Source organism: Geotrypetes seraphini, chromosome 5 (genome assembly GCF_902459505.1).
Source record: "Geotrypetes seraphini chromosome 5, aGeoSer1.1, whole genome shotgun sequence".
NCBI lineage: Eukaryota > Metazoa > Chordata > Amphibia > Gymnophiona > Dermophiidae > Geotrypetes > Geotrypetes seraphini.
The window spans coordinates 53,627,544-53,651,709 of record NC_047088.1 but is presented as its reverse complement, the minus strand read 5'-3'; the positions used below and the strand labels follow the sequence as shown (position 1 = coordinate 53,651,709).

Genomic DNA, 24,166 nt, shown 5'->3' with positions numbered 1-24,166 from the left:
CTGATCTCCCCCACATCCAATTTCTCATCCAACGTTCCCGTAATTGACTTCCCAGATCTCCTACCCTTTTATGGCATCCCCTTTATTTGCTGACCTTTTAAAATTAAACCCAATGTACTAAGGTAACGCCTACAATCTCTCATTAAAAAATATGACTCAATTCATGTGCTGAGACTATTTGTAAGCAATTCTTATTCTTTCTTCCCACCAGAATTTCTCGGCAGATGTGAGCAAAGCTGCATGGCCAATGATCAGCTGGTGATGTTTAACACAGTGCCAGCTTTCATGTATTCTGTTGTGGATGTGAGTGATTCATTGTGCACTTTGCTAGGCCATAAAGCAGAGAAGGAAGAATCTTTTTACTAAGTTAGCGTGATTGGACCAAGAAGGGGGTTTTGATATTGCTTCATCATCGGTCTGTGTTTCTAAACTTATCGAGCCCCAGAATTTTATGTTTTTGACCAATTATGCATAGCTGATGTAATGGGCTCTTTGTCTTTAGAACTGGAATCCCTAGTCATCTGGAAATTTTAATTTGCACTTTGACAACTGGTCAAATCCTAAGGCTTGCTGGTTATTACAGTAGCTGCCACAAATGCTCTTTGTGGGTTTTCAGCAGTTTATTCAAGCCCTAGCACACTGTGCTGGATATACATTGGATTTTTGTTGTTGTTTCCCCAGTACTTCTATTATGCCCTATAACAATCATGAGATGTCAACGAGTGTCAACTAGAGCAGTGGTTCCCAACCCTGTCCTGGAGGACCACCAGGCCAATCGGGTTTTCAGGCTAGCCCTAATGAATATGCATGGAGCAGATTTGCATGTCTATCACTTCCATTATATGCAAATCTCTCTCATGCATATACATTAGGGCTAGCCTGAAAACCCAATTGGCCTGGTGGTCCTCCAGGACAGGGTTGGGAACCACTGAACTAGAGTATTCATATCTTCAGAAGAATGACTGCAAAATCCTAGCTTGATAATGATTCTGTCCTCAAATCCCTAACCACTTCCCCTCAATAAATCATAAAAAATAAATATTGTTCGGTAACAGACATCAGGAGAGGTAAAGTGAAGCATGAAGCTTACCTTCCTCCCCGATATTCAACCAGGGGGAGGCAGCACTTTTGCTGTCCACTGCTGGTGTTAAACCCAGATCTTCCATGCCGAGCCATATGCATCTGCCAGCATTAAATATCCGGGAGGTTTTTGGCCACTAAAAAGTTAACTGGTTAAGCTGATATTTAGTGCTGAACAGTTAAGTTTCTTACCGGTTAAAGATAGGATGCTATTTATGAGGTCACACTTAAGTGCTAAACTTATATGTTTAGTAGCTGATTATCAGTGCCAACTGGATCAATTCCCCGATTTAGTCCCCCATGTTTGCAAAACTGTGCAAGAGGTTTTTAGCACCAGCCAGCACACTGAACGCTCTGCAATGCTCCAACAGTCATAGAGTTCCAGACCATTCAGCGTTAAAAACCTCTTGCGCGGTGTTGTAAAAGGGGAGATTAACCAGTTCTGTGGTAGGTGCTAACTGTGAATATTCAGAGAGAATAACTAGTGAAATCTCACTGAATAGTCACAGTTAGGTGTTAATAAGCTATTTAACCGGTCAGCGGCTATTTATGGCCAGTTGTATAGTTTTGAGTATTGGCCTGCTTGTCTTTATTACAATATTAGTTTTCCAAGCCCTGCAACATTAGTCAGATAGGAGTGGGATCAAGAAAAAGCATGTGATGAGGAGGAGAGAGAATATTTTTACATATAGTACATACAGAGACTCTAGAATCTCATTACCTAAATAAAGTTGTGCTTTTGTTCCCAATCATATTTGACAAGTTCCCTCGTTTCTTTATTTTTAACTGAATCCCTTAGATTTTGTATACAAGTTTCAAGTTTTTTCAAGTTTATTTATTATTTGATTAATCGCCTATTCCAAATTCTAAGCGACGTACAAATTGGTAAAATACATTATCTAAAATAGACATAAAATAGACCTACATAATTAACAAGGGGATAAGTTACAAAAAAAACTAATTACGTTAAGACATGAATACAATAGGGAAGGTAGGATAGAAATACAATCTTGGAAAGGAAAGAGTCAACAATTAAAGGTTAAACACAACAGGAATGGAAAGACAAATAAATAGGTAAGATAAAAGTAAACAAAAGAGCAAGTAACGAAAGAGCAAATTAACATTTCAATTAAGTATTGAACGCATCTTTAAAAAGAAAGCTCTTAAGTTGGCTCTTAAATTTTTCCAAATTCTTCTCCTCTCTTAAGTATAGCGGGAGTGAATTCCAAGTCTGAGGCGCCGTAACAGTAAAAATAAATTGCCTACGAGTATTGATAATTTTAAGAGAGGGGATGACCAACAAGAGTTGGACGTTTGATCTCAGAAATTTGGGAGAATTATAAGGTATCAATGCTTTATAAATAAAAGCTGGAGTTTTATATAATAGAGATTTAAATGTAAGTAAAGATAATTTGTATAGAATACGATGGGAGACCGGAAGCCAATGCGCATTTTGAAGTAAAGGAGTTACATGGTCAAACTTCTTGCTCCCATAATTAATTTGATAGAGGCATTCTGGATTATCTGTAATCTTCTAATTTCTTTTTGAGCCATTCCCTTGAATAATGCATTACAATAATCAATTTTTGAAATAATCCTTGAATGAATTAATATATTCAATGATTTTGGACATAAAAATTTCGAAATGGCCCATATTTGGCAAAGTCTGTAAAAGGTAGCTTTAACCACATAACTAACGTGGTCATGATAAGTTAGATTTTCATCTAATATCACACCTAAAATTCGAATCTTATTTATCTGCTTAAGAGTAACAGTATGTAAGTGATTATGAAAACATTTAGATGAGGCAACTAGGCTGAGGTATAGAAAAATATTTTGGCTTTTCAAAGGGTTTAACATCCTAACTGATTGAACCCTCCAAACAATTAATTAGGGCTAAGTTCCTAAAATTAGGATCCTAAAATATAGGTGGCTACAGTGGAAGATTTAGAGGAAGACGGTAGGAGTGTATCATTGTTTTTCAGCACCAGGCACCCAACTTAAAATCCTTTTACGTAAGAAAATTAACAGCAGACAAATATTAGGAGCCGTAGGTTTATTTTCCTAAATTTAAGTGGAATTTCTGCAGAAAACCTGTGAGTCAATCAAAATCACTTACCGGTATCAAGTTCTGGCCACATATGAGGCTTGGTTTAAATTTCCTGGCACAGATAATACATAGCTTTAGGCCACAGAAGTCACAATGGGCCTTATTTTAGAAGTCTCCCCATATATGAATAATAACTTTTACACATGTAGACTGCCATAATTGTGCAAATATGATTAGAAGAAGTGGCTTTTTATATGTGCGGACAACACCTCATTTAGATTTTAGGGGACATGGGTAAGGTACAGAGAGGGAATGGTTTGGTTAGGCCCATAATATTAGCATATATTCCCCAATTTACATGGGGAATCTACATCAATTTAAACATATCTAGACATTTGCATATACACCTGTCCTGAGGTTTGCTGGAAAGGGGCAGGTATAAAGGCTAGGGCCAGCCCTTTACCCTTTGGCATCAAGCCAATATTCAAAACTATATAACTGGCCTAATCCTCCCAACATCCATCTCCCACTCCAACTCTTCCCCCCCCCCCCTTCCGGGCCTCCCTCACCTCACAATTCTATCTCCTGGGGTCCCTGGTAGTTTGTCACAACAGGAGCAATCTGTGGTCACTTATATGCTCATGGCAGCCCCAGAGTCCAAAATGGTACCCATGATTCCTAGTGGTAATTTTGCAATAGTACACTAAGTATCAGGCTACCAAATAAGGATATTTTGATAGTAGGGATTAATGCTGCAGAGGGATATCATCAGAACAGCAATTTAAAAAAAACAAACAACTTTGCCCACTTACATCAGGAGCAAAGCTCTTTCATAAAACTGCTACTCCTGTAGGACATGGAGAGATATCAACGAGCAGTCCTGCGTAGCCCTACATGTTTTTAGAAGATGCTGTGTTTGGCAGAGCCATTGTAAAATACAATGGTAATTTTTCGTATTCCAACTTGGATGTCTTAATTTCCTTCTTCACATCCAAAATATAACTGAGTTTCATGCAGCAGCTGAAAGTTACTCATTTAAATTGGAGCAGGATTATGGAGAATCTGGGGACAGGCCCAAAGTTATGCCCTCTGAATTGCTTATCCATTGAAGTGTGACTGCAGAAATAGTAAGACTACAGTAACTTTATAGAATTATGTTTACCGTACATTTTTAGCAACCACATTTAAAATTCAATTATAATTTGAATGTCCAAAGCAAACTTATTTTAAGCAGAGCAGTGGTTTACCTAGCATAGTTGCCACCCAGAGTGGATCACTACCCCCCTCCCCCATCCTCCATGCGCATCAACCCCATCCTCCATGCACAAACAATGGGTTCCTCCATCTCCTGCCCTGGAACAAGACATTGACATCTGAGGGGTCAGGGCCACCCATATGGAGACTGCAACCCCATGACTGCTCAATGCGCCTTCATACTGCCTAAACCCAGTGTAGACTGCACCCACCACATGCCCTTGGTATGCTACTGAAGCAGATTTCAAACAAACTACATCAAATACAGAAAGAAAAACTTGATTCAAAAAATGAAAACAAAATTTTTGAGCATACTTTAAAGTCCAATGCACCATTACCGCTGCTGCTAGTATTGTACCTGCTACTCCATGCAAGTTACCTCAGTGTGTACTCGGAAGTATAATAAAGGCCCGCTGTTTGCATTTCAACTCTGGAGACAGGAATATGACAGGTTGTGCTCTCTCTGCTTCCTCTACCCTATTCCAGATATTTTTTTGAAAGAAGACCTATTCTGCATGTCTGAACACAGATAAGTCTCATATATATTATATAAATGCGTACATATTGTGGCACCGCCGGGCCCGTGGATACGCTTGGCTCCGGTCAGCGCTCAGAATAGCCTGCGTCCTACGTGCTTCCAGAAAAGCTGGAAGTCCTGCTGGTCACACAATCCAATGAGAAAGCAACAAGATTCAAACAGTCACTTTCAAAAGAAAATAAAGTCCCACTTTATTATGGAAATGAAGCTTGAACAAGGTTCAGTTCATTCTTTCCCAAAACATAAGAAAATGGAACAAAATAAAATTAAGTTGAAAACAAACAACCAACAACTCACACCTTTCTTGCAGGCGCCACAGGTAAGTAGTAGAGTGTAGTCCCAATCGTTCTGCCTTTGGCAAATAGGCAGTAACCAACCATCACACTTTCTTTATAAATGAAAACAGTGTTGTGTCCAAACCTAGATAAAAGGGTGGCTTGGCCCCAACCAACTTAACAGTAGTTGGTGGGGGAGGGGAGTAGCCGAATCCACTAACTTTCTTCTGTAAGCAACAGAATGCCACAAATGGCCCCACAATCCCCACCTAGGATATTGTGTGGATTCTTCCCCAAACTACCTCCTCAGGCACACAATCAAAAATTGAAACTTTTCTTGCTTTCAAAAGAAAAACATAAACTCAAACAGTCCAGCATATTGAAACCTAACCAAAAAGGTTTTCACTTTCAGGCACCTAGTAAGGAGCTCAGCACTGCTCCCTTACTTCTCACAGGTGCAAAGAGTTCCCCAGGAAGAAGCCTAAACGATTGCTAGCATGAGCATACAAACAGAAAACAACCAGCAATAAAACTTAACTCTCTTCCATAGGGCAAGCTTCTGTAATGTTGGCAGTTTCTAGGCAGTCCATGAGCTCTGGTTCTGCTAGCTGGTTAGCTTCAGGGTCAGGGGCTGGATCCACCATCTCAATGTCCTGGTAAAGTTGAGGTTCAGGAGAACTGTCCTGCAAACCTCCTTCCTGGGCTGGCCCAGGGCAGACTAACTGCTTCCTCCTCAGAGCAGCCTCTAGTGCATTGAGGCGACCATGCCCTGTTCTCTGAGGGGGAGGGGCAGCCTGCAGCTTCTGCCTAGTTTTCCCAGAACTTCTAATCAGGTCCTGCAGCTGGGAGTTAGCTGAGTAAGAAGGAGGATTCTGTGGCTGTTCCAGGCTGTTACCCTCATAGTCCTCCCCTCCCCAGGGATCTGTAATCTGGGTTTTAAAGGGGAATGCAGAGTTTTCCCTATTCCTGGACTCTAGCCTGTCACACTGATTAGCTCTTTTAATGGCTGGGCTAGGTTTAGCCAAAGCCTTACCTGGCACAAGCCGAGCTTTAGGGCTAGGGTTGTGACAATATACATAGGATGGTTGATTATGGTATAAATGTGTCTGTATTGAAAACCATTTCAAAAAAATGCTCCTTTCCAGAAGCTCATGTATTATAACACCATTACAGAAACTTATATAAACCGCTCTGAATTGGCTCCCCAGTCATTAGTAGTGGTATAGAACCTTTCAATAATAGAGCACAGGTTAGCTTATAGTATCAAGAATCAATGTATTGTTCCAAGATAGATAGAACCATTGAACAATGCTTCACTTTGGGGATGTTTGACATCAAATATATGTCTTTTTATTCAATAAAATGGTCAAACATCTCTCAGATGCAAAATTTTTTTGGCTCCAGTTTTGAGTGAATAAGCCTTCTGCAGCATTTTCCCAGACTGGGATCTATTTAGTAGACTGTGATAAGATTTATGCAGTTGGAGTATGTTAATTCCCAAAATTAACACATAGTAGTAATTGCAAAGCCTCTGTGTTTGAGGTTGAGAACGTCTCTGGTAGTTTACCAGGCAGTAAATGCAAAGCAAATGCCACTACTGCACATTTATCCCCTGATTCTATAAATGGCACCTAAAGATAGGTCCGAAAGTTGGGTGCATGGATATAGAATAGGGCCACTTGCGTGCGCAAACTAATTTGCTCAGTTGGCTAGTAATTGACAATTACTATTGAGAGTTGGTTGTAACAAGTACTAATTAGCACTTATTATGAGTTAAGTTAACAGATCTATGCCCCTATTCTATCAACAGTGCACCTAATTTCTACGGCATTTATCTCCTAAGGGGGCATTACCATGTGATGGGCATGGGCAGATCAGGGGCTTGCCCAGCTTTTAGGCACAGTTTTATAGAATACTGTACATGCATTTAAGCACCTAAATGCCAGTAGGTAGGCATGAGTATATATGCCAACCTTTGACTGGCATAAATGCTTGCATATACAGTTATTTAGGCATGAGAATGTAGACTTAAGCTAATATTCTATAATGGCAGTTCCTAGTAGAACTGCCATTACAGCATCCTATCTATAGGCGCAATTTACTGAATCTATTGCAGACAAAGTGATACAATTAGCTACATCTACATGTATATGGGTGGTATTAACTACCTTATAATCTGTTAACTGTTAAAATGCACTAACTATATCCTTGCTAACAAACTGTAAGTTATAGTGGTTGCCCATTAGAGAATGACATGGGGATAAATTTGTCCCCGTACCTGTAGGAACACAATTTCTCCATCCCCGTGAGTTTTATCGCTGTCCCTGTCCCTGTCCCTGCTCCATTCCTGTAAGCTCTGCCTTAACTGCACAAGCCTCGAACACTTATGATTTTAAAGTGTTTGAGGCTTGTGCAGATGAGGACAGAGCTTAGGCATTGGTGGAATGAGGCATTTTGACATCACAATCTGAGCTCTAGAATGTTGCTACTTGTGATTGTAAAGTGTTTGAGGCTTGTGCAGATGAGGACAGAGCTTAGGCATTGGTGGAATGAGGCATTTTGACATCACAATCTGAGCTCTAGAATGTTGCTACTTATCATTTTAAAATGTTTGAGGATTGTGCAGATGAGGATGGAGCTTGCAGGAATGAGGCAGGGACAGGAAAATAACTCAGGGGGATGGGACAGGAAAATGAGTTCCCATAGGGATGGGGGAAAATTTTTCTCTACTGCCCATTCTTCATCCTATTTTGTGTTAGCTGTTAATATGTCAGATGAGTTAACTCTTAAGGTGCTATATTAACTGTTAGTGAGCATTAACTTCATCGTTAAGAACTAATATAACTTAGTAAACAGGTTCATTTTGTATATATGGTAAAAATTGGTAGTACACACACCCATTATTCTTTGGTTTCTTATACTACATTTTGGTCAGGAAAATCCTGGCTACAGACACCAAAGAGTTAACTATGACTTAGCAAATTGTCATGGCATAATTAGGCAGGGGACATTGTCATTTGCCACATGCATTAAACCCAAGGTAAAGTTCTAATGCATATGCAATTCCACAGTGACTCATTCATTTCTCTTGAGCACCGCCAGCACTGCTGTGGGATTTCTCCAATTTAAATGAATAAATACAGCACTTCACATGAAGTGTCTCCAAGTATCTTGTAGTTAAATTTGCCTGAAGTCTCCTGTTTATGTGCTTTTGTATGTGGGTCATCTGATTGTACATTCTCTAAAAGCTGAAGAGTATTCATTATTATGGGGATTGCTTGACATGAGATTGCTAACTCAATTTCAAGAATAGACAAATATATATTTTGTTGTTACTACATGTACTTAGACCAAAGACTAATTTTTTTATAAAAGGCCATAAAGCAACCTTTATACAGGGAATAACCTTTATTAAAGTGTTCTCTAAGGACAAGCAGGACTACTGCCTACCATACTTGGTTGACATCATCCAATGGAGCCTTGCACAGGTATTACCCAGCATCCTGGAAACTCCAGAAGCCTTTGGAACCTATGGCACCCACGTTATGGAACTCATTACCAAATTACATAAGAATAGAAAAAGACTTACAAACATTTAAAAGATTTTTAAAAACATTTTTATTTCAAGATGCATTTGAACACATGATATAACACACATAATTTTTATACATTTTATTACAAAAATTGGACTTTTCAAATCCCCTCGCCCCGTACTGTGTTTTCCCATTTATGTAAATTTCAATAGATAAAAAGGATGTAACTACTCCCTTCTTTCCTGCCTAGTCATGTTATTCTTTGACCTTAAATGTATTGTATTGACTGTTCCTTAAAATTTTTATACTGTTTTAAATTGTCTGTAATATGTCTAATCTGTCAATATTATATGTGAAACCACTATCTGTGGCTTTTAGAGTGTACATCACCTAGATATTTCGATAGGCGATTCATAAAATGCTAATAAACTTGAAACTTGAAACTGAACCACCATGCGCAGGTGCTTTCCTTCCTGACACGAGTGATGGGACAGCAGTCTTTGCTCTTCCATTGAGCAAAGCAGCCAAAATTGTCAGCTCTCCTCAGCAGTTGGTCAGCTGCCCTAGTGAGATGTGGCAATATTCTGGAGGGATGTAGCAATACTCCATTGGAGTGGAGGAGTAGCCTAATGGTTAGTGAAGTGGGATTTGATCCCGGTAAACTTAGCTCAGTTCCCACTACAACTACTTATGACCTTTTAGAAAAAGTCACTTAACCCTCTCCAGTGCCCCAGGTAGATTATATGCAGTTACCTGTCCCTAGAGGGCTCACAATGTGTACAGCATTGTTTTCATCTAGTAGCACTATTGAAATTAGTAGTAGTAGTGTGTCTTTTAGCAAAGTTTTTGATGCATAAACTAGTGGTATGCGAGTCCCTTTTCATTCTTTTTTTTTTAAATTTTTTCTCTTTCAATTTCTTAGTATTTTTTGGCTTGTTTACAGTTCCTTTTATGTTTGCACAGCTCCCTCGGCCTTCTTAGGCCTAACCACCTGGTCAGAGTTACTTTTTGTTTTGTTTATTTAATTAAGCCATTTAATTTCACTTCGGTTATTTTTCCTCCAATCACTTAAAATTTCCAGTGGTTTAAAAAAAAATGTATGCTAGGTATGACTAGATCATCTCTGTGACTGCCATGCACAATAGGTGCTTGCCAAGCCTAGCGTCTGACCACACATCCTCTAATTGTTATCCCTATTCTACGCTGCAGAAGAGGATACTAAGAAGTCAAGAGACTCGGCATAAGAAACTGCATTAGACATGGGGGGTGTACCAGCATCAAGGAGGTCTTCCCCTGCCTCGACATCAGGTGCCAGTAGGGCCTCATCAAACTGACCTGCATTGGACCTAATATTGAGGAAGTGTCAGGATTCAACATCGTCCTCATTGGTGCTGCAGGATCCCAATGTCATACATCAAGCAAAAGCAAAGAAGCATCGGCATTGGTCCTACTCGAAACACAGAAGGGCATTTTCAAAACATACGTCTAAGTCCAATTTGGATGTATGGCACTCTAGACGTCCAAAGTCGGCAGTAAGAAAATGCCTATTTTCAAAATGCAAACCACCATATGTCCAGAATCTTCTATCTGGACGTTTAGGCCACTGGGATGCCCAAACCACCAGGATTTCTATTTTTATACCACATTTTCGACAAATATTTTGTCCAAATCCCAAACCCCCAGAACAAGACCAGAGTAGTGGGGCACCTTAGAGGGCACTGCTGTGAACTTCACATAAAGGGTGCCAGATAAACATCTCACCAGAACTCCCTTATAGGTTATGGTGAGGCACCAAAACTCACTATACCAACCTGTCTACAACCCAAATAGCCCTTATGACTGCAGGTGGCACGTATATGGCAGTCGAGTAGGGTTTTGGTGGGCTCACATTTTCTACCATAAATGTAGTGGTTAGAGTGGCTTATGGACCTGAGTCCTCCTCTCTATGGCTCATTAGCCCACCCACCAGGCAACTTAAGACACCTGTGTGCAGCTCTACTAGGCTTCCCCATACCAGATGCTCCTGTTTTTGAGAAAGATATATACCGTTTCGTTCTCATTTTTGTCTGGTGGAAGGTGGTCAGTGAGCACTGGGGGAGTGTGGGGGTGTTTTACTTTGATGCATTCAGTAGTCATCTGGTCAGTTTGGACGCCTCTGTGGTATTTAGACCCTTCTAAAACAGGCCTAGTTCCAAACATAAGTTCTGTCCAGGATGTCTTGCAAAATGTTATCGCTGCAAGATGTCCATGTCTAACCCGCCCTTGATTATGCCCCAAAGCCTGCCCATAACATGCCTCCACCAAGCCCATCTTGGGCTCTGAATGTACAGAGGCTGGAACACCTTGCTAGACGTACAGAAAGCCTGTTTTTGATTATCAGCTATTAGGAAGTCCAAGTGCCGATTTAGGCACGGTTTTGGATGTCTGGATGTTTTGATTATGTCCCTCACAGTGTCATAAGTGAGCATACTTGAGTGTGCCATGCTATGTGTGCAACTGATAGTATTCTCTAAGTTGTGTGCATCACTTGGAGACACACCCATTACACGTTCATACTCCATCAATATGTACATCCCCAGACAATTGCCTGTTAAGGAACAGATTCAGCAAAAGCTTTATAAGTATAGAGAGTCAATTTTTATGGTTGTTGGTCCTTCTACGTGGAACAGGTTACCAAGGGAGTTGAGGGTTATTGATTCTTTGCTCTCCTTCCAGAAGCAGCTGAAAGCACATCTGTTTTAACAAGCATTTTATTGATTTTGTAATGATACCGATTGTGTGTCATATTTTCATATGTTTTCTTCTCCTCAGTTTTCATTTGAGCAAAATGCATTTTGTAAGCCGCCCAGATTTGTAGATGGGCAGCATATAAGAAATTTTTAAATAAATAAATGGTGCCCAGATTTGCAGGAGTACTTTTCTATAAACGGCGTTCTGGGATCTGTGCCCAACTTTGGGTGCAAAGATTTACACCAACTGGAACCTGGTGTAAATCCTCGTGCGTAAGTTAGGGGTGGATTCCCCAAATTCTATAATACTGCATGCATCTTTAGTGAATGCCTCTGACTCGCCCATGCCCCTTTCAAGGCCATGCCCCCTTTACAGTTGTGCATTAATAGATGTATCTTTATAGAATAGTTTTAGCAAGATAGGCATGTAAATTCTACTTAGAGCCAATTAACTGTAATAATTGGTTGTCAGTAAGAACATAATAGTCTTACTGGGTTAGACCAATGGTCCATCAAGCCCAGTAGCTCGTTCTTACGGTGGCCAATCCAGGTCACTAGTACCAGGCCAAAACCCAATTCTTGCCAGTTATTGGCTCATTAATTAAATTGTATGCACAAATTGGGTGCATGCAATTTTGGGCAACAAATATAAAATCCAGGGGTAAGTGATTTAGACTCTTTTGGGTTGATATTCAAAGTGATTTGACCAACAAGAAGTGGTACTGAACCAATTAGTGCTGCTGAAAATAAAAGTTTTGCGCTGAACTACAAACTGGCTATTTTAGGAGCATTCTGGGAGAGGAATCATATTTGGCCAGTTAAATGACAATATTCAGCATTTAACTGGCCAAGGTAACCAGCTCTCTTATGCATGATCAGCTCAGTTAGACCTGAACTGTGCAAGCGTGGGAGAGCTGATATTAGTAGCCGAAGTGAGCCTGTTGCGGGCGTAGCTCAGGCACAAGACATCTTCGACTGGAGTGGCTTGGCAGCCTCGCCAGCCTAGAAAGCAGAGGGGGCTCGAACCAAAGGTGAGGGAGGCTTTTAGCCCTCCCTCCATGTGACTACGCCACTGATCTGTACAGTTGAGACTAGAAGCTCAAGAAAAGATGATCTAACAATGTTTTATTAAATATTTACCAAAGTATACAACAGGAGAACCAAATCCACAAACTCAAAGACATGAAGCTAGGAGTGGAAATGTCCAAAGAAAAGGTGGGCACAATTTGATTTTAAAAATAACCTTTTATTTATCAAAAAATGACTCAAAAAGTCAATGTCTCGACTTGTACATGTTTCGGCCAAACTGGCCTGCTTCAGGAGTCTGGTGAGTCTTCAAAACAAGGATATTTTGATCCAAGTGCTTAATGTATAGATGTTGTATTACAGCTACTAGTGACCAAATACAAACTTGCAAACCTGTTCTCCCTCGAATTGTCTTGCCGCGTTGCCGGGGTTCTGCTGGAGGTCTTCATGGATTTAGATGACCCGGTTTGCAGTGATTTGGCCTCCGGAGTTTGGCTGAAACATGTACATGTCGAGTCATTGAGTTCTTGAGCCATTGTTGGATAAATAAAAGGTTATTTTTAAAATCAAATATTTACCAACATATCTCTAGTTATTTTATACATATTGCAGTAGTAAAGGGAGGTGGGGGTGGACTGCCCCGGGTGCCATCATGGTGGGGGCACTTGCACCTCTCCACCTCTTCCCACTTCTTCCCCCCCCTTCCCTTCTCCCATACCTCTAGTTCACCACCGCAAATAACAACTTCAATACGCTCCTTGCAATCACGTCGGATCCCACCAACGTCACTTCCAGGTGCCACGCATAGGAAATTATGTCACAGGGAGAAGACGCAGTCGCGAGGAGCACATTGAAGTTGTGGGTCATGGTGGCGAGCTACTAGAGGTACGGGGCAGAGACGAGAGGGGAGGGGTGCCTCTTACCCTCACTATGCCACAGGTTAATGCATTTATGTATAAATGTGGCATGCAGAGTTCTACTTTTAAAACAAAAAAGAACAATTACATGCAGCTTATGGTAAGTCTACCCCTGTTTACTAAAATGCGGTAATGTCTGACAGTCACTGCTTTGAAATTGCCAAAAGTAACTCACGATAACTTCTACAGCTCTGTGTTAACTGCTGAGGGTGTTCCCATCATTTGGGGGTAGGGCAGCTATGCAATAAAAGAGAGGAAAAGTCACAAATATGTATTGACGTAATGTAAGGCTGCCAACTGGATCTAGATTCGCAGGACAGGGTTGATCCAGTCCTGGGTTTTACCCTAGCGCGCAAGGACTTATAGTCCTGATTTCCCCCTTGCATTCCCTAAGAAAAGCAAGACTACAACTCCTTGGCAAAATCATGCTTTTTCAGCCTTCACATGCTAAGGAAAGCTAGATCCTACTTCAGCCAACAACACTTTGCCATCCTTGTCCAATCCATCATCCTCTCCAAACTAGATTACTGCAACGCCATCTACTTAAATCTATCAAAAAAAAAGTATTCTAAGACTCCAGCTAATCCAGAATACTGCAGCCAAACTGATCTTCTCAAAACGCAAATCTGACCATGCCTCCCCACTCCTTGCCAAACTTCATTGGCTCCCAATAATCTCCAGAATCCATTTCAAATGTTCCTGCCTGGCTTTCAAGATCACTCATGGAATCCTGCCTCCTCTTATCCCACTGTCTTTCAACTCCTCCAGTCCCGACTCCTCCAGAACTGCCCAAAGGCTTAAACTAGCCTTCCCCTCTCCACGCGGCATCCACTATTCAGGCAAACTGGGAAAATCCCTTCTCTTCAAAATCACAGGTCTTTGGAACGACCTCACCACCCCGTTGCGGAACCTGAGCTCCCTTCAGTTATTCCGCAAAAAACTGAAAACCTGGCTTTTCAGCAAATTGTAGCTCTATCCTTCCCCCCTTTCTCTCCCCCCTTCTACACATAAGTTCATGTAATCCTTTTTCTTCTTCTCTACCCACTATTTTAAGTTCTTGTAAACCGTGTCGAGCTCCATTCTCATGGAGATGATGCGGTATATAAACTTAAGGTTTAGATTAGATTAGATTAGATTACAAGTCCCAATATGCACTGAGGTAAACCCAAGACTGGACCAACCCTGTCCTATGAATCTGGATCCAGTTTGCAGCCTTAACTTAATGGCAGCTAATGTAATGCAGTTATCCACACTTCTTGATGTGGCATTAACTGCTCTCTGTTATCCGCTGCGTTAACAGTTACTAGGTGACAATGCGCACATTAATTGTAAGGGACAGACCCCCATCGATTCCTGCTCAAAGTGTTAATTTCCATGTTAAAGAGACAACACAGTTTAGTAACTAGGCTATTGGGTAAATTACACAAACCGAGGTGGAAAACTGCACAGAAGCAAATTGCAAAAATATCTGTTTGGAATGATTTATTCATTCAATTTTCTATACTGTTCTCCCAGAAGAGCTCAGAATGGTTTACATGAGTTTATTCAGGTACTAAAGCATTATTCCCCATCTGACCCGGTGGGCTCACAATTTATCTAATGCAGTGATTCCCAACCCTGTCCTGGAGGAACACCAGGCCAATTGGGTTTTCAGGCTAGCCCTAATGAATATGCATGAAGCAAATTTGCATGCCTATCACTTCCATCATATGCAAATCTCTCTCATGCATATTCATTAGGGCTAGCCTGAAAACCCGATTGGCCTGGTGTTCCTCCAGGACAGGGTTGGGAATCACTGATCTAATGTGCCTGGGTCAATGGGGGGATTAAGTAACTTGCCCAGGGTCACAAGGAACAGTGTGGGTTTGAACCCACCACCTTGGGGTGCTGAGGCTGTAGCTTTAACCACTGCGCCACACACTTCCCTCTCTTTCTCCCTGGCTTGGATTTCCATTCACTAATAAGTTTCAATTCAGAACCACTGTTAAACCATTCACACTAAAATCAGAAAAGCAGGTAGGAGAAGCAAATCTCTCAAAATGTGGCTGGAGTGAAAAGTCTAAGGGGATTTTGCAGTGTAGTATGAAGCTGGGATGAGTGGCTTTGTCCCTCCAAGGTTTGTCATGCCCAGATTTGGCTGCAGCACTTATTCCTTCATCCTCAGGCTGCTGCAAAACACTGAAGCATCAAACAAAACATATTGATTAATTTGATGCGGGGGATCAACATGCCACGTTTGTTCCCAAATCAACCCTGGGATCTTCTATCATAAGGAAAATTATTATGCCATAAATTAATGACAGGTTGGCTGGGCTCTTTGCAAGGTTATTAAAAATACAACCTTGGGTATAATTAGGGCCCACACCAGTAGGTACTAGTTATCTCTCAGCAATAGATATTTTAGGATAATGGATACTCAAGCCCTATGTACGTTAGCATGTGTTAATAAGGGACACAGACAAAATGCATATCACCCTTTAGACTTCCAGAATATAATCGCTGCATCTACTTTGCAAAACAAAGGAGTTATAGCCGAGTACACTGATTGATAAAATATACTGTGGAAATAAAATTGCATCTTGCTATACAGAAAGAAAAATAAGGTCACCTCTGATCTGCTTTCTATTTTTAGCATGCAATTTGTAAAGCTTGTTAATGTTGCAGCAGACATGCTACTAATTTTTCCCCCTCTGCGCTGCTGTAGCTTACAACAGAAAACTGTCAATTGTACTACTGTATTTATGTCATAAAGAAGAATGGGACTCTTAAATTACAGTAAAAAACAAAAAAGAGCCATCTAAAACAAAAATCTCAGTTTCATTCAGAACTATAATCTGTTACCATCAAGAAATATCCTTCATAACATTTATTGCATTTTCAAGAATTTTTCCAACAGGCAAGTTAAAAGGTAGTAAAGTGACAGCAGTCTTGGGGAAAATATGAGCTGCCTGAATCCTTTGCACATGATTGCTCCTTGACTTTCTAGTTACATTTGCTCAATTTCCTACCCCTCCTCACTTTTACTAAGCCACGAAAGAGGTTTCTACTGCGGCCCTGGATACTAAATGCTACAACGCTGCTTCAACAATCATAGAATTCATATGAGCGTCGGAGCAGTGTCAGAATATTTAGCACCCTGGGCCATGGTAGAAACTTCTACTGCAGCTTAGTAAAAGAGTGGTAGAAACTTCTACCGCAGCTTAGTAAAAGATGGCCGAAAAGGGAAGCAGAAGTTGGCTGAAAAGGAGGAGGTGACTACAGCGGTGGTGCAGACTGTATATTTTCGTGGGGGGGGGGGGGGCACCAGGACACAGTGTGCTGAGAGGGGGAAGATTCTCACAATGAAATTGAGGCCAGCACTGGCCACTTTTTCCTTCATCCTCTGGGCCACGGAAATGAGGGCAAGAAGAAACATGTGGATAACTGCCCCATCAAATCATACTGTATATGCACTATACCGGCAAGCTGGAAGATGGCTCAAAATTTGACAGCATTATGTCTCGTGACCAGCTATTCACTTTCACTCACGGAACTGAGCAGGTGATCAAGGGCTGGGACCAAGGTCTCCCGAGGGTGAAAAGAGAAAACTGGTCATTCCTCCAGAGCTTGGTTACAGGGACCGGGGAGCTCCGCCAAAAATTCCAGGTGGAGCAACTTTGATTTTTGAAATGGAACTGATGAAGATTGAACATCGATCTGACCTGTAGGCTGTGAATGGAGGGTCATGCTTTTCCTTTAAAAAGAGAAGGGGGATGGAAGTACCCTGTATTTGTCACAGGAAGGGGGGGGGGATTATAGAGAACTGAAAATTACATTAAAATGAAGACCTGTGCTTAATTATTTTTAAATGATTAAAAAAAAAAAAATTAAAGGCAAAGACAAAAAAAAAGGGTCTAAAATTGTAAATGAATGCACAGTAAAACTGACTTGGGATCAGCCATATGGCTTTCTCTGAATCAGCCTCATTATTTCACGATCATCCTTTATCTAATGATATCAGACTCAGATGTAATTATCCTCAGTTTGATGTGATTAATTTCTATGATTGGATGACCAGAAAACTAGATCAAGGGCATGCACTGGATGTGGTTTACTTAGAGCAGGGGTGTCCAATGTCGGTTCTCGAGGGCCGCAGTCCAGTCGGATTTTCAGGATTTCCCCAATGAATATACATGAGGTCTATTTGCATGCACTGCTTTCATTGTATGCTAATAGATCTCATGCATATTCATTGGGGAAATCCTGAAAACCCGACTGGATTGCGGCCGAGGACCGACATTGGACACCCCTGACTTAGAGGATTTCAGCAAAGCCTTTGATACTGTTCCTCATAGGAAGCTTATGAATAAATTGAGAAGCTTGGGGATGGCTCCCAAGACAGTGAACTGGATCAGAAATTGATTGACTGACAGGGTTGCAAAAGGAATACTCCTTAGAGAAAAGAAAGGTAAAAGGTGTGCCTCATTGCTTAATCCTGGGGCCAATTCTGTTCAATATATTTGTGACATAAATTATTGAAAGCTTAGAAAGCTTGCCTTGTTCTGTATAACACAAAGATTTGCAACAGAGCCAACACCCCAGGGAGCACAGACAACATAAGAAGTGTTCTACAAAAATATGAATGGCAATGCTTGCCGATTAAGTCAATGAATTTGGGGAAATCTGATAGAGCTGTATACGATATAGGGTGATAGACTGATGTTCATGGACTAGGAGACTTCATGGCGATATCTCAGGATCTCAAGGTTGCAAAATGATATGACAAAGCAATGGCAAAATCCATTAAGAAACTAGGTTGCACATAAAGAAGCATAACCAGCAGAAGTAAAGAGATGCTAAGCTAATGAACCCTGTGCAGGTCATTGGTGAGGCCTCAACTGGAGTATTTCTGTTGATGTTTGGAGGCCATATCTCAATAGAGATGTAACACACAGATGGAAGTGGAAACTGCACAGAAGGGTAAAGAGTCATGAATTTGATATTCAACTTTTCTGTGGCACAATCAAAGCAGTTTACATTTATTACATACAAGTACTTTATATACAGAAGTGGTTCAGAAGAAAACAACAAAAATGGCACATGTCAGAAGACATACGAGAAGAGTCATGAAGAGCTAAATACAGGTCCTCGTCGACTTACGACCTATGCAACTTACGACGGTTCAACTTTACAATGCATTTCCCCCATCTCCCATTCTAGCCCATACTATTTTTTACCCCTCCCCGCGTACCTTTTCCCTGGTGGTCCAGCGGTGTATCCCGCACTGAGCCCCTCCTGCCGATGTCAGCGGTCAGAAGCCAGCAGCGCACCCGGGCTGGCACGTCAGCCTCCCAGACAGCAGCAGCAACAGCAGCCTGTGAAGCCACCTCCACAGCAGAAGGCACAGCCCTTTTGACTTAATTCTCCAAAGTATAGCCAGTACTCCTATATCTACTCTCCTGCCTCAACCTATAGGAGGTCGTCTCTCTCTGTTCCTCAGCCGGTGGGAAGTTATCACTTCGGACCAATGGGTCCTCAACATCATCCGCCACGGCTACTCTCTCAACTTTCAGACTCTTCCGCCCCAAAGCCTGCCAAAAGAGTCTGCTTTGAACAGTCCTCAATCTGCCCTCCTGATCCAGGAAGTCCAATCCCTCCTCCTTCTAAACGCTATAGAAGAAGTTCCTCTAGATCAAAAGGGGCAGGGATTCTACTCCCGTTATTTTCTAGTACCCAAAAAACCAGGAGATCTCAGACCAATTCTGGATCTTCGCGATCTCAACAAACATCTGGTAAAGGAAAAATTCAAGATGCTTTCAAGTTTTTGGAACTCCCACCCCACCCTGCTCCGCTCACTGAAACACTGCTGCCAGTTCTCACGGACTTGCGGTTCTTGCGGCAGCCATTCAGAAAGCTGCTTAGGGCCAGGCAGGAGCTCCAAAAACTTGCTCCTGCACATGCCGGCCAGGGTGCACTGCTGGCTTCTGACCACTGGCATCGGCAGGAGAGGCTCAGTGCAGGATACACCGCTGGACCACCAGGGAAAAGGTATGCGGGGAGGAGTAAAAAATAGTTAGTATAGTTAGTTTTATAAATTATTTATTTAACTCCACCAATCCTGCACAATACTAAGTTACTTTGATAAAAAGAGGAACCTTATTTTTGTGTAGGATACACATACTGTATTAACATAGGCCGATTTATGTCCAGATCAACTTGCGACCTGTCAGTTGGAACCAATTGCGATCGTAAGTCGACAAGAACCTATATGTATAATCTATAAGAGGAGAGACAAGGGAGATATGATACAGATGTATAAATACTTGAAAGATATTAATGAAAAAACAAACCTCTCCCAAAGATGGGGAAACTGATGTGAAATTGCAAGTAAATTTGACATCAACATTGGGAAATATATTAACAGAAAGGGTGGCGGATGCCTGGTGGAGGTGATAATTGACAAAAGCAGTGATTAAATTTTTAAAAAAAGTGTGCAGTAAGCATACTGATTCTTTTATGCCAAGTGGGAGGAATAAAAGCAAAGAGTGTCTCTGTTCAAATGATAATTTAAATGGATTTCTTAACTCAAAAACAGACATAGAGATAAGCTATGAGGGGGTGCTGAAAAGTTTTCAGCCAAACCAAACAACTTCCTAATTTCTGAGCGTTATTTTGCCATTGTGGTTGAAAAGAGTGTTATCTTATTTTGTTAAGTACCTGCTGTCATTTACTGTGTTACTATGTTTACTGAAATTATTGCAGGATCACTTTATGTCTGAATCAACCTGTGTATTCACTATTCTACATCATGCAAATATATAATGAAACATTTATGTACATGTGTTATAGAGAGACAGTATGTGTGTGTGTGGGGGGGGGGGAGGGGGACTAATAGACCAACTTGTTTCTCACACTGCTGTAATCTGAGTTAGTCTTGATGGAACAGTAGCAATCCCCACCCCCACCCCTACCCCTGAGATGTTACTTAGCCCTGAGATGTGGTTGTCTGCATCTGCCAATTAGCAATGAAAGTGCTAGCTCCCCTGCATAGGTCCCCTCAGATGATACCCAAAAGCTGGCTGAAATAGGAGGGCTCTACTGCAAGACAGAAAATACGCTAGTGGCCAAGTCTAATGCTGAAGACAATGTTTTGATCTACAGCAGCAGGGAAAGATGAGCTCCCATTGACCTTGCATTGTTACAAGAAGTGATGCCAGCTATGAGAACTGGAGATAACAAGTTCTTTGAAATGAGAGGAACATTTTATAGAAACAGAAACATCAAGGCAGATAAAGGTCAAATGGCCCATCCAGTCTGCCCATCCGCAGGAACCATTATCTCTTCCTCTCTAAAAGGTCCCATGTGCCTATCCCAGGTTTTCTTTGAATTCAGACACAGTCTCTGTCTCCACGACCTCTACCGGGAGACTGTTCCACGCATCTACCACCCTTTCTGTAGAAAAGTATTTCCTTAGATTACTCCTGAGCTTATCACCTCTCAACTTTATCCTATGCCCTCTCATTCCAGAACTTCCTTTCAAATGAAAGAGACTCAACTCATGCACATTTATGCCACGTAGGTGTTTAAATGCCTCTATCATATCTCCCCTTTTCCGCCTTTCCTCCAAAGTATACAGTATATATTGAGATCTTTAAGTCTTTACCCATACGCCTATGAAGATCATGCACCATTTTAGAGCTTTCCTCTGGACCAACTCTATCCTTTTTATATCTTTTAGAAGGCACAGTCTCCAGAATTGTACACAATATTCTAAATGAGGTCTCACCAGAGTCTTATTTCTACTTAGATAAGATGACAATAGCAGTGGTATTTGAAACATTTTTGGGAGGAGATAAGGGATTTTAGGAATGCGTTCTGCAAGGAAGGGGGGGGATTCGATTTTTTTTCTATAAATTGCCTCAAAGGGCATCAAACCTGGAGGATAGTTAAGGGAAATTATTTTATAAATAAAAGTACAAATAATATTGGGTCTCTTTTATGAAGATGTATAGGATGCGCACTAACCAGATGTTAACAGCAAGAATTAATGTGTGGTACGTACAAAGCCTGTGCTGTAAATGTAGAGGGCATGGCCTTCATCTGTCATCCATTTATTGCATAGGGCAGAGAACTAATGCAGTCACCCTGTTACATGCCTGGACTAATAGAGCAAACCCGTGCATTAACTTTTAGCAGTTCAGAAACTTGTTGAACCACCTAGTCACACCACTGGATCAGCTGTCCCTCCTGATCCCCTTCCCCTCCTCCCTTTCCTCAGAGTAAGTTCCATTTACCAATACCCTCTAAACCTTCCACTCTAACCACATCCTAACCTAGTAAGTCATTTTAGGGTCCATACAAAGGACATTTATTTATTAGTCATCTATTCAAAACTGTGTCGTAGGCTTTACAAAAATCTAAGTACATCATATGTAGCACATAGGAGCCATCTTTTCAAAAAGATTGAGAGTGCTCAATTTGGTACAAATTACTGTCCATATAAAGGAAATTAAAGCAAGGTGGGTTGTGAACACAACTGGCAAGGCAGTCTTTAAATGAAGAGCACAGCAGGTGATGCCACAGAGGGAGGACTTGTGGGTAGAAAAAATGCTAGAGTTAGCACTGCATCTTCCTCCCCAACCCACCTCAATCAACACAGTTTACTATCTTACGCCCAGCCCATCTACACCACACTCATGCTATGCCTCCTAGTCTATGTTCTCTCTAAGCCAGTGGTCTCAAACTCAAACCCTTTGCAGGGCCACATTTTGGATTTGTAGGTAGTTGGAGGGCCTCAGAAAAAATAGTTAATGTCTTATTAAAGAAATGACAATTTTGCATGAGGTAAAACTCTTCATAGTTTATAAATCTTTCCTTTTGGCTAAGTCTTAATAATAATAATGTCATTTATAGCTAAAGAGACATATGATCAAGAAACTGTTTTATTTTACTTTTGCAATTATGATAAACATACCGAGGGCCTCAAAATAGTATCTGGCTCACGGTCGCTCACAAAAATATTTGCAAATCTGAAAAAATTGTTGGGTTTTTAGAACTTGTTGCTCACCCGAAATTTTTTTTAGAAATTGTCGCTCACATGAACAAAAATTTTCATGCGCTTGGCCAATCTTTAGAGGGAATATCTTTTCCAGTCCACTTTGGCTCATCTGTACTATACCACCCATGTTTTCCCTCTCCCAGCCAGTCCTCAGTAGTCTCTCTTCCCTACCTAACCTGTGCAAACCACACACTTTTTCTCTCAGACTATCCCCACTTCCTTCTCAGTCCCATCCTGCCTTAATGTTGGCTTCCTTCTCACCTACTCGCAGTGTTCAGTGGCATACCTTTATAAAAGAAGTAGGGAAAGCCTCAGAAAAGGTGCTATCCACTATACTGGTGAGCCATTCTTTGCTCCAGTTGTAATCACCGGCATAAAAAAACTTCCCCTCCAAAAGTAAATCCAGACTCATCTTACTTATGTATTTCTTGGATTCTGTTTTTTGTTGGTTTCACTTCCTTTTTAAGATTTTCTTTTCATCTTTTTTTATCCATTGTCTGAGTCCATTCTTCAGAAACACTTTTGTTTCTTTGAAAAACATTTTAAGTGAATGGAATATTTTTAAATCCCCATGGTGAGCTCATCATTGTTACTGCATATGAGTTTACCATGGCTAACTGCTCTCGTCAATGAAGATATGCAAAAATTGGTTATGAATGACCTAACGTTTTAGAGAAAGCAAGTTGAGTTCCACCCTGAGAAGAGGGCCAGGACTCTCGATCTCCAAACACGTCATCTTGTATATGGAGCTTGCCGTAATATTCGTTAGGGTTCAGCACACTTAACGTAGCGGGGAGATTCACTTCTGCTGATACTGCTAGGAAGCACGAACTGATTTAATGAAGAGTGGAAAGGCTGAAAGGGGGTTGCCAGAGCCTGGGGCATGCTGTGAATATTAACAAGCTTGCTAGCATCATCTGCACCCTCACTCCACTTCTCCTCCTCCTCCTCCTCATTCTCCTTCTCTCTCTGCTAGGAGCCAGCTTGAAATCAGAGAATTATATGCTAAGGAAAACCCTTTAGCTAAACATATAATTATTTTGAACAGCATCAATGCAATACAGCGAATCAGCATACCAACTGAATTATTTTTTTTTTATTTTATTCATGTCTGCATTCCTTCTTGGCACCAAAGAAATATTGTTTAAGATTCACTCCTATTTTGGACAACAGCTCACACTTCTATGTGAGTACTCATTCCTGGAATACTATAAGGGGGTACTGAAAAGTTTTCAACCCAACCAACCAACTTCCTAAATTCTGTGTGTTATTTTGCTACTGTAACAGAAAAGAGCGTTATCTTATTTGTTTTTACGAAGGCGCGCTAGCGGTTTTAGCGCGCGCTTAGCATGCGCTATACGCCAACGCCTCCATAGAGCTGGCGTTAGTATTTTCAGTGTAGCGCGGGAAAGCGCACGCAGCATTGTAGCGGGCGCTAAAAACCCTAGCGCACCTTCGTAAAAGGAGCCCTAAGTGCCAATTTGCAGGAATGAAATTCTCTGTTTTGACTTTGTTTCAGATCATTGATTGAACCATATTCAAGTCATTCTCTTCTTGGTTGGGCTGAAGACTTTTGAGCACACCCGTGTACACTAGCTTTGAATAACTAGCATCCTGTGGAATCATTATTATGCTTCACTATTATCACCCAAATAAAAATTTGCATTTTAAAGTTCATTTTTATACCCTCATTTTACACACCTCAACATATAAGACAGCAATTTCAC

General features: G+C 41.1%; 2 protein-coding genes across 2 annotated transcripts in view; one reads left to right on the top strand and one right to left on the bottom strand.

The window, feature by feature from the left end:
• The window catches only part of LOC117360298 (connector enhancer of kinase suppressor of ras 2-like), a 719,694-nt gene that overhangs the window by 681,064 nt on the left and 14,464 nt on the right, over positions 1-24,166 (bottom strand). The gene's annotated exons all lie outside the window — the stretch shown is intronic.
• Positions 16,850-17,172, top strand: LOC117361651 (peptidyl-prolyl cis-trans isomerase FKBP2-like). Its single transcript, XM_033947283.1, is given in 2 exon segments — positions 16,850-16,967; positions 16,970-17,172. Coding segments are annotated over 2 exon segments (258 nt in total). The 3' UTR covers positions 17,110-17,172.